Source organism: Glandiceps talaboti, chromosome 15 (assembly GCF_964340395.1).
Source record: "Glandiceps talaboti chromosome 15, keGlaTala1.1, whole genome shotgun sequence".
NCBI lineage: Eukaryota > Metazoa > Hemichordata > Enteropneusta > Spengelidae > Glandiceps > Glandiceps talaboti.
The window spans coordinates 8,916,346-8,928,756 of NC_135563.1; the positions used below are offsets into that span (position 1 = coordinate 8,916,346).

Sequence of the window (12,411 nt, forward strand, 5' to 3'; positions counted from 1 at the left end):
AGTGAATTGTGTACACTATAAATGTGTATGTTGTTTAGGGTTATTTGTCAAATTCATATATTTATGTTATGAGATTGTTATGAGACCAAGGTATTATGTTGATGGCTCAAGTCTGCTTGAAGGATCTATAGTTTGTAAAAATTAGAATCAGTTGATTGTGTTGAAAATTAAATTTTTAATTCAGTCATAATTTAGTTGATTTTGGTAAAAGTGGGTTTTCATGTTAAAATAATCTCTATTCGTGTTGAAAGTTTAATATTTAATTTGTCTTTCTTTTTAACCAGATTTTGCAGACATTTATCATTTTCATGTCAAATTAGAAGTACACAATCATGCAGTATGTGTGTGTGTGTGTGTGTGTGTGTGTGTGTATGTATGTATGTATGTATGTATGTATGTATGTATGTATGTATGTATGTATGTACGTATTTACTTGTATCAGTAATATGTAGTGTATTGCATAATTACATGCCAGAAATGTGTGTGGTTTTTTGTATATAGGTTGGACTGTACATCGTCTTGGTGATAGTTTCATAGAACATCTCGATCCGTCTTACCAGACTGAAATGAACAACTAACACCAAACCATACATATGCATGTACATATATACAGATAAACAATTATACGATAATGTGAATTTTATGAATAGATATGAACATCTGAAAATAATCACTTTTATCTACAACATAAAGTGACAGTTTTACCATGTGTGTAATAATTCTGAAATTGTTTGATAACATTCACTATTTCTTTGAGTTAAAAAGCCATTTCAGTAGATTGTCAGTGACCTCAATTTTCAGTAATTAATTCCATCACCAACACAAGATACCCGTAAAGTGTGTTTAATTTATACAGTCCTTTCCGCTTTCAATATCAAGTATTTTTATAGGGGGCTACACAGCCACCTTATGTTGGTTTACAAAATGTTTTGAGATATCTCAGTTGGGCTATATTATTTTCACAACTGTATTATTTTCAGGTTTTTAATGACATGTGACAGAGTATATATATTGAGAGTCTATGGTGTATGTTAGTTAATTGTTATTCTCAAGGACACTAGATTTATTGCTCTAGCCTATAGCCCCTATTTCAGGGCAGAGTTACTATTATTAGAATGTCTGTACATTTGACAGGGTTGGGGTGAGCACCTGGTGGTTTAGCTATTTCAGTTTAAATACTCTCATTGACAGGACAGCTTAGTAGGTATACTAATTTTAGTGCAGTTCATCTCTATGTTTGTTGTCATTCTGTGATGACCCGAGTCGGGTCACCTGTCAGGTCACCATAGTGACTTCAAAAGAGATTACTGCCCTCAAACTTTCACTTTGTCAAAAAACTCATTAATATTTATAAACCAGGGACTACGAAAGGGAATCCTCCAGCTGTACTTTCGCTCATTAACATTTTCAGCTATTTATAGTAACCATCAGCTGGTACCAAGTTCTTGTACAACAGACAATGGTTTTCAGGGTGACCGAATCGGGTTTTCTACCACAGTAGGCAAGTCACTCTGCCTCCACAAAAACTTTTAACTGTTAACGTAACCCTGGTTGTTTTTACATTACAGGGAATTTACTCAATTGTCTAAGGGTTCCCTCTGATGCACTCAGGTGTGCAATATCTCTCAGAATCATTTACTTAGGTTTTTATTAATAAGTTTGCGCATCTTTCAAACACATTTTTAATGATTCCGAAATCCTTTAAATGGGCACCCCTAGAAAAAAAGCCATAAAGGCAACGATATTTAGGATTTCATTCCATAGTTAATTTCTGAACTATTAATTAAAGTACAAAGTATCAATTATTATCTATAGCCTCAGTTAATGTACTTTCTCAAACTGCAATAAAAACAAAGCTTGAAATTAGGAAAAAAAACTTCCACTGTGTAATTCGGAACTACAATTTATTCATTTGTAAGTAATGGTTTTCCTCGAATAGTAGAAAGTCAGGGATTGGTCTGACAAGGGAAGTTGGACTCGGAGCAATGAAACATTCCTTTCCATGGACAGTGCTAAACCTACGATAATACACTTTCTGCGAAATATGGTTCACCAAGGTGATCACAAAATAGTGTTGTTTTTAGTGAAAAGGAAATTTGAACGCTAATAACTACAAAAGCACGGTCACAACATGTCTGACATGTGAAATAGACGTCTGTTTGTTGGAGAGAGAGAGAGAGAGAGAGAGAGAGAGAGAACCGTTCAATCTACTATTGGTCATATTCCGGGAATGAAAGAATATTTCAAGAAAGTCAGAGGTTTTTAACATAATCATCAAAAATGTTCATCAGCTTGGTAGATCAAATGATTTACAAAACACACATACACAAGCAGTTCAGCTGTAACTATTGACTGTGTCATGTTACATGTAATTGATGAGGATCCTAGACCAAGACAGATTTAAAGCTCAATGTTAAAAAATCCTTTGAACTGCCTGTGTTATAATCTTTGTAAATCTACATAATTATAATTGACAATATTAATATCTTATGAGTGACGATGAAAAAATAGTGCCAGTGGCGTTGTAGCACAACTGTACAGTTTTAAAAAATGTTTTCCCACATGCTGATCCATGCTAGGTATAGGTGTTCATTTGCTGAATGATTAGCCAGTTGCCTATCCAGCCCAGTTGTTGGCCTAAATCACACATCCGTGCTAAGATCATTTTGATTTGAACAATTTCCCAACTGGACACCCAAGGTAATGCACCCACAAAATATCATGGCAATTGGTCCAGCAGTATTTAACTTTGTCGTTTACACACACACACACACACACACACACACAGGCGGTCAGACACCTGGCGATCCCTATAGCACTACTAAACCTCAATTCAGTTGTCCTAAAAAACTATCCAGTATGAATAAAGATTATTTTATTTTTATATATTATTATTACAACAAGAGTACTAACCATACAATTTCATTCCCACCAAGTGTGTCTGATTTACATATATCAAATAAACCCCTGAGAATTTACAAATATTTGCAACAAAGATTTGTATTTACTATGGGAATTGAAATTAACATTCCCATGTTTGTATTTCAATAGAAACACCCTGAGATGTCCAGAGAATTATACAAAAATATTGCACACAATCTAGTACTGCTCGGGAGTTCTACTTAAAATCTTGAATATAATGTCGATTTATCGGTATCAATGAACTGACTGAACCCCGTCTTCAGGCGACAACAGGGTTCAAGGTTCAAAGTTCAAGGTTCAAAATGGAGTACAATGGATGAATTAACTTGAAATACATGAACATAAAATTTATCAGTCTCAGTTACCTAAACTCTTGTCACTGGGGCTCTACAAGAGAACACTCAGATTAGAGTCTGGGGAATCGTAATTCCAAGTCGTCTGCACCAGAAGTCACGCAGTACATTTCTTTAAATCATGAAAAGTTGGCTTCCAAGGCCCGCTCTTTGTAATTAAGATGTATTAAACATTTGAAACATGCAAACCTGGATTGTGCAGCATGCAATGCTGGACATGGAGTATTCCCAGAATGCACTGATTTTGCAGAGAGTCTAGATCAGGTGCAGACGATTTGGGAATACATTTCTCCAGACTTTGATCTGGGTTAGTCTCGTAGCAGAGCCCAAGCGGTGAAAGTCTGGGTAACCAAGACTAAAAATTTTATAACTTTTAAAAACAGTCAACTTTACTGCATTGTAGCAACAGTTAATTAAATCAATGAATTCTAGAAACCCTACAAACGTTTTGATCTATCAAAAGAACTTAACAATTCCTTGGTATAAGAATGTCTTGACAACCACTTGACCTTGGGTCAGACTGCATGACCCAACTTAAGTCCACTTTTTGAAATAAAGCAACAAGGTCAGAGTACATGACCTGACCTAAAAGTTCATAGTTGAAACTAAACACTATGGGTTACTCTACACATGCCAGTCACAGTAAAAATAGTATATGTTAATTGTTTAATGAGAAAAAATGAAAAGTTGTAATGACAATATAAACATTGGTAATTTTAAAAGCATATTAATCTTTTAGGTATCTGATCCTAGTATTTTGAAAAAAAATTCATTGTACATTCCTGGATCTTATGTCAATATTTTGATGTCACCTTCAGCTTTTTTTACTTCTTCATTGCCAAGGTAACACCATCCCCAAGAAGCAGCATCGTCATGTCAACACTGTCATCAGCATACACTTTTTCGTTTACGGCTCGTAATGCAATTGTAGATTCTCTAGTGTCTGAAGGATTTGCTACGCAACCACTCCATAGGATCTGAAAATTAAATCAAATATAAAAAGAAATTTTTTTCACAATGGTTTATACAGACATTGACATTTATATCGGAGTTAAAACTATTGTGCACATCTTAGGGGGTGAGATCACTATTTCAATGTCGGATAAAAATCTAAATTCTTTTGGTTTATTTTAGTTCCCATTCGACAAAAAACAATTTTACTTTTAATGGAATCTGTTTTGTGCCCATGAATATAAATATTTTTAACAAAATTGTTGTCAAATCGAGAAATGGAAAAAATATTCGTCGTAGTAAATTCATGGTACGAAAATACCGTTTGGGAATGAGGGCTTTGTATTTATAGTACTACATACTGATTTGAAATTGAATGTACTGTCTGAAACAATTGTCAATTTTCACCAATTTAGTTAGAAAGGGGGAGGGGGGAGGGGGTCTAAGGCCTAACTAAACAAATTTAGTTTTTATCCCACACTGAACTATTGATCTCACCCCTTTGATGTGTCACAAAATACTTGCTTTGTCAGCTAATATTGCACCCCAGGGATTGAATGAGGGGGTGGGGGACTAAACATTTACATAAAGTAAAATAGATACTGACAAATTAACTGTCCCTTTGTCCACAATGTTGTTACTACTATTACAGTGGCCATATGGATGAGGATTGGGTATTTAGTTTGGATTTTAAATGCATAAAACAATGTTATCACGGCTTCCTACTTGAAAAATCAATGTGAAACAACACATACAAAGTGTTCGTAACTCAATACATATTCCAAAAAGCGAAAAAAGTATGTAAAATGTTTGGTATTGTAGTACATATGAGTTACAAACAAGGACTTGACATGTGTTGTCTCACATTGATTTTTCAAGTAGGAAGCCATGATAAAAATTGTTTTATAAATTAAAAATCCAAAGTAAATACCCCATCCCCATCCATATGGCCACTTTAACATCATCAAGTGATATGATAACATCCTTCACTCTGAAGTGAATTTACAGAAAGAACTGTCCCTCTGTTCAAATTGTTGTTATGATTCTTACATTATCAAGTGCTACGATACCACCCTTCCTGACCAGTGTTACTGCTCTTTCATAGTAGTTGGAATAATTCATCTTATCTGCATCAATAAATATGAAATCAAAGGTGTCAGATTCTCCAGCCTCTATCAGCTCATCTGGAATTAACAAAATAATTAAATCATCAATGCAATGATATATTTAGAGGATAAAGAGATGAATACAGTTCAATGTACGATAAAATCTGAATTCTTTTAGTTAGGCCTCGGGGATTATTTCCATGGCCCTCACCAAAATTCTGTTTTCTATTACTTTCAAAGAACGTATAGTTTATTTTCATTTTCAATAAATTTCAATTAAATTAAACTCAATTCAATAGATGCTAATATACAACTTTACTTATCATTTTTCCAATTCACAGAACAAATTTACATCTTGTAATTTTTAATTGAGTGTAAACAGAGTACGTCATGACAGGGTGCCCTCACACATCAGTCAGCCACTTTCATGGATAAAGCCGGCCCATGAGGGCAGTATCACATGCCATATCATACAGTCTTGTACTTTACCAATCTGATGTGGTGCAAGCAGTTAGATGCCTTTAGGGACCAGTCATTTTCTTTTCTTTTTTTTTTTGGGGGGGGGGAATGGCTTGGTAGGGGGTCACCCTGTTTTTGAAATTGGCAAGGGGGAGGGGGGGAGTCATGCTGTTTTGAAAATTGTGGTGGGGGTGTCATTGTGTTTTGGATTGGGGGGGGGAATGGCTTGGTAGGGGTCACCCTGTTTTTGAAATTGGCAAGGGGGAGGGGGGAGTCATGCTGTTTTGAAAATTGTGGGGGGGGGGGTCATTGTGTTTTGGATTGTGATGGAAGAAAAAAAATCCTTTTCTACAAATGCATATAGCCTTGTCTGAAATGTGGTATATGTAAATATTTGTTCTTGTCCCTGTTTCTTACATGAATTCTTTAATATTACTTATTAGTTCAAACATAACTATACATATACATATACATGTATTACCTAGCTACAATGTACCACACAAGTTACAGAACATGTCATGTAAATACTTGGCTGTTTCACAATCAATGCTTCACTTATATTGCACTTTGGGGCCAAAGTGAACTTGAACATTTCGTAATGGTTATCTTCATAGCTAGTTTATAAAACAAGTTAATCTAAATTGTTCTACTCTTCAGTATGAACTTGTCAGAAGGGATTAATACACTTTCTATTTCAGATGCTACATGTTATTGACACTACAAATTACCACATCTCACCAGTTTCTATTATACACTAGGTATGACCACCTGAAGTTCTCTAAACATACCGATGATTTTACTATATACATGCAATATTAATATATATATATATGACAGTCCTATCCCGGAATCTTTTATAAAGTATTTGCAAGACACACTGAGTCATGATCAAAAATACCTGTCATGTGAATATGATATATGGGGTGGGGTGTCATCATGTTTTAGAATTAAGTGATGGGGGGTCAGCCTGTATTCAGTTTTACAGATGGGGGGAGGGGGTCTGTGACTTTTTGTCGGCCTGATTGAAGAATCCACCGACCCCCGAGATTTTAATCAGATTGGTACTTTACCTAAGGTATCAAGTGCTGGCTGAATACGTAAATCTATCTTATGTTCTAAGCCAGCCTCTTTCCAATATCTTCTTGCTATATTGGTATATTCCTCATCCACATCACATGCAATTACTTTGCCATCTTCTGGTAAAGCCATGGCCATGCTTAAAGTGTTGTAGCCAGTAAATGTACCTGGAATAGAAATGAAACAATTACTACCAAATCAGAGAGACTATAGAGTGTCAATTTGGTGAGATGATACTTTTTTTTACATCTCACACAATATTTTTTGTTACGGATTACGCAAGCAAAATAGCGTGCACACGTGAAATGCAACATTTTATTAGTATCTTAATGAAGTCAAATGAACAGCTTTGTGTTACAGTTCATTGTCGTATCTGACTCTGATTGATTGTTGATTTGTGTTCACAGGAAGTGGTGGCGATGGTAACAGTGGTGGACGTGGTGGTGATGGTAGTAGTGCAGGTGGGGGTGGAAAGGTGGGGTGGGGGTGGAAGTGATGATGATGGCAACGACAACGGCGGTGACAACGACGATGACAATGGTAAATGACCATGGTGGTACCAATATTCTTTACCAAAACAGAAACTATACACCAGACAAAACACACTTATCCTCTGACTTACAACTACATGATGTACCTACCAACTTCTATTGTCTTTTTGGCTTTCATAACCTTTAACAATATTCTGAAAAACTGAGCCTGATCTGAAGCAACCAACATGCGCCCCTCAGTAGTATTTGTCAAAGTTTCCTGTCGAAATAATAATGAATGAGATAAGCAATAAAAAAAATTTAAAAAATTTGAAGAATTAAAAAATAAGTGGACAGAAGGATAGAAATTGTGAAATGAACTTCAACTGTGTACTTTGTCGCATCATACTATGTGTGTACCATGACACAACCCTATGATGTATGACTGCAATCATGGCATACTTTGGGTATATGCATGAGTGCAAATGCTATGGCAGTACTTTCATGTGCATAGCAAGTGAAAGAACAGCAGAAAACATTGCAAGCACGAGTCCAAATATCCTTGCGTACCCACACTGGCACTCGTGCTGCAAGGGGTTCTGGTATTATATTACATATGTTTATCAAAAATTTCAAACAAATTTCCGTAAAAAAGACACTCTGGTATTATTACATATGTTTATCAAAAATTTCAAACAAATTTCCGTAAAAAAAGACACTATGTGTTTCGCACTTTTGTGTACAATGAGCAATCGTGTCTTTATTTGCATATCATTTGTATACAGGCATGCAACAAAAGTTGTTGGTATTGCACGGCTGTGTAAATACCAGGAGTATGTGTGTGCACCAGTGCAAGTAATCTCTGGTACATATGTAATAAAGTCCTTTACTAGTGATAATTTCATAACTAGTACTGAGTAAGTTGCATACAACGTACTCTTTCAGTTGCCTGCTGGTGCACATTAAGCAACTGATTGCATGCGGCGTTGCTTTGTTGTGTCAGTTGCTTCGTGCAACCTGTTGCATATGACATTGCTGTTAGTTGCTTGATGTGCAGCCCGTTGCATACAAAGTAACAAACAACCTACCTGTCGCATGCAACATGCTCTGTCGGTTGCTTAGTGTATGATTAGCAACCTGTTGCATGCAACTAAATTACTCTGTTTGTTGCTTGATATGCACAAGGCAACCTGTTGCTCTATCAGTTATTGAGGTGTATGAATTCATAAGCAACCTTTGTGTGTGTGACTTCACTGTCAGTTACAAAACATGCCTGGAGCAACCTATTGCATTTGACTTATAACCTATCAGTTGATTGACATATCTGCCAGTCAGAGTGTAACTACCACTTTTAAAGAGAGTGAAGATACCTTTTTGAGTTTGGCTAAAATAGCTGGTTCTTTTAGTGAGTGGTCAATCAGGTATCCTGCCATCCTCTCATCCGCTTTACTGAGAATTTTCCTAACTCTCCACGAACTAGTTCTCCTAACTGCTAACCAGTAACCTAAAGAAATATAAAGTGAACATTTCAAGAAATTACATCAAAATATACATATTAATGCTTCTACCTCTATATTGTAAGTGACAAAAATGATGTAAAATCTCTGAGTTTTCACACCAGAATAACAACAAAAAGTCAAATAATTCTTAGAAGTACTTCCTACTTTTTGTGTAACCTAAGTCCTTAAAAAATTGACACAACAAATGATCAACATTGAACATCAGTTACAAACAAACTTCATCTCACAGTGGGAAAACAGTTTAAATAACAGTGAGGAAAATGGAAATAATAACAGTAAACTTAGAACATACAAACTCAAAAATGCTGTTACAACAAAATACCAGCAAAAAGTAGATTATGTAAAATATGCAATTCAACACAAATAGAAGACAAAAAAAAAACTTTGTTTAGAACAATGTCCCATTTATGATTTACACAGGCAAGACCTATTTAATGAAGCTGATATATATATATATTGATAATTTTAGAAACTTACCAAAAGAACAAAAATTTACATTATTTTTTTCTTTCTTTACATTGAATAGCTTTTGTAGTTCATTAGTTTTTTTACGTTATGTAATGCTTCTTTTAGATAGTTTATTATTTCTGTTATTATTTTCCTTTTATGTTTTGTACTCACAACAACTCCCCATGCATGGTTTTGTTACCTGTACTCAAATAAACATAAACGTATATATACACATACATTACATAATCTTGTTATCTCAATGAAGTTGAGTTTGCACAACTTGTGTGTGTTTGTACAAAGTTGACTTCATTGAGACAATACGATTACGCTATGTGCTGCTTGTGTGTGTTTATATTTAAATTGAATAATTTATCAAAATAGTTCTTTGTGGAATAGGTCAACATTTGTGATCAAGTACTGTCATGCACTTTCTTTCCAACAAAGTAAAATTAGTAACATCATTGATGTATTTGGGGGAGATCCATGGTACCATATCCATAGCTCAGTACAGAGCACTAGCTTCTGGGTCTTGTTTTTCGTCATTTTTTTCGGTCCTACTAATTTATGCCCGGGACTGCCCGGACATTGCCTGGACGCTGCCCGGGCCAAATGTAGGAATCTTCTTGCTGTTCTCGGTGCAGATTACTGCTTTTAAACCAAAACAAATCTTTGTCGCAGCAAAAAGCAGAGTGTGAAGAGTTGAAAACACCATTTTTACACACAACAAAATCCACGACCAAGCAATCTTCTTACAGGACATCATTTTGATAGTGAGACTCGACCATTCTACGATAGGGGTGCCAGGAAAGTTAACTTTGACGTGTGTAAGATCACATGCATGTTTGTGCCATCATCTTATCATTGATATTTTCAATTACAGTAATTACATAGCGTATTTCCAATCTGTGCTCAAAGTGCTTTACAATTATTACCCTGGGTTCAGATCTGAACAGCACAATGGAAATCGCTACACGGAAATCGCAAATCACTAAAGTGCTTGGTAAAATAAATCATACCAGATTTAAACTGAATGCCTCCCGTAAGGGAATAACTAATTATGCAAATAACTCATTAAACTAAAAATACTATGGTAACAGGCTTTGTTTTTTGGACAAGTGTGCTTTCTTTGGTTACTGTATGTAAGAGTGTATGATATTGCTTAATGCAGTCTTACGATATAGCCTAATTACCGAAAATCATTAATTATGCAAATTATTCATTAACACTGTACGGTGCATCAACAAACTTGATAGGACATATGTGTTTTCTTATGGTTAACGTATGTACAAAATTATGTTGAAGTTGAAGTATGTATTCTTAAGATATAGCCTAATTACCAAAAATAATTAATTATGCAAATTATTCATTAACGCTATAAGATACATCAACGAATTGTATAGGACAAATATATGTTGTTATGTTTAACGAATATACTAAATTATATTGAAATTGAAGTATGCAGTCTTAAGATATTGTGTAATTAGTTGATTTCATTAATATGCAAATTTCTCTAATTAAACATTAACAGATCTGGCTCAAAACCTAATCAGGTCTAGCTATTACCTTATCGATGATTTACTAGTATCCCAAATTTCATTACAATTGAGCCAGCCGATTTTTAGAAAATGATGACACAGACAGACAGACAGACAGACAGACAGACATTCCCCTTTTAATACCTCCCGTACCCTTATGGGAGGTAAAAATTGGCATTATATCTAAACTTCGACACTCCCTTCCAAAATCTGTACTTATGTACTACTCTACAATTCACTTATCCTTCCTCACCTATCATATTGTTTAGAAGCCTGGGGAAATACGTATCGTTCTTCATTAGATCCTAACTTGTTCGCATTTTTACTTTTAATGATTCTTTTACACATAGTAAACCCCTTTTTCACACTCTTGTCATTTTTGATATTTATATTCAACACAGAAAGTATCTTGGTACACATCCACGGCTGTGACAGTTTCTATATCGGGGTTTCATGCAGTACTAAAAACTTTTCAGCCCATGCTAAAAATCCTGCAACCCCTCCTACAGAATAGTCGAGTCTTGAGTCCAAGATGGCGTTTAGTTTACTTAGTTAGTAGCGCAGGAACACGGGTGCAATATTTGTGTGATAAAACGGTGTTTTAAGCATTTACAAATCTATTTTTGCGTGATAGTAATTATCTTATATCTGTAGTGTGGAAATCAGTGATTAAAATGGTAAGCACACTTCTACTTTGGGCCCGGGCAGTCCCGGGCATAAATTAGTAGGACCCATTTTTTCTGTGCTCCGAGAAACACACAGGTCATGCATGTCGTAGGATCATCACCATGATCACAAGTTTTCAACCTTCAAACATACACTATGATACAGTAGGTCATATGCAAAATAGGGTCCCAAGCCCAGGCAGTCGTACCTTTAACGGGCTTCCCACAGTGTTATATTTTAGAAATAATAATAGAATGTGTTTAACCATGGATCTATTATTGAGATAGATCAATAGTTTTACTCCATGCTCGAGTCTTCACTTCCGCCCATGTTGTCACGATGTGCCTACCTTCATACCATGGATGTAAAACGTGGGTGATACGTGTTCCTGTGAACTCCCATGACTCGGCGACATGGGTTCCTTAAGATATACCCTACAAGAGCAAAGGCAAGGAGGGGGTCTTCAGAGAGACGCACGTGAAATGAAGCATAACGACTATTAAATCTCTTGACTTGCCTGCTAAACAACCGACTGCCGCCCCGATAGACACAGCTCCGGCAACAAAAACGCCAGATTTTCCGTCCAGCATAGATAATACAGCTGACATCTTGTGAGATCTGTGGGGAGGAGTACTGAGTAGTACGGATCGAACGTATTGAATACGAGGAGCGACAAATATGCCACACCTATGACGTAATTTCCATTTAAGGAAGCCTTCAGTAATTACACAGGGTGGGGGAAGTAATGTTGGGACACATTTTTACAAATCGGTCCCGGGGCATATTATAGAAAATGGAAATTAGCGCAGGTGTTTATTTTACTTTGACTAATTTATTTAAATCTAATTTTACATTATTTTGTGGTTTTGGCAAAACCCTACAGTATTACTGCCACCAGCTCT

General features: G+C 35.7%; 1 protein-coding gene across 1 annotated transcript; it reads right to left on the bottom strand.

Moving 5' to 3' along the window:
- Window positions 1–2,932: 2,932 nt before the first annotated feature.
- On the bottom strand, window positions 2,933–12,146 carry LOC144446721 (putative caffeoyl-CoA O-methyltransferase 1). The gene is made up of 6 exons (XM_078136542.1): window positions 12,027–12,146; window positions 8,709–8,842; window positions 7,510–7,618; window positions 6,862–7,035; window positions 5,277–5,410; window positions 2,933–4,252 (listed from the first exon to the last, which is right to left on the bottom strand). Exons 1-6 carry the CDS (start codon window positions 12,115–12,117, stop codon window positions 4,100–4,102), a joined length of 795 nt encoding a protein of 264 aa, XP_077992668.1. The 5' UTR covers window positions 12,118–12,146; the 3' UTR covers window positions 2,933–4,099.
- Window positions 12,147–12,411: the final 265 nt, after the last annotated feature.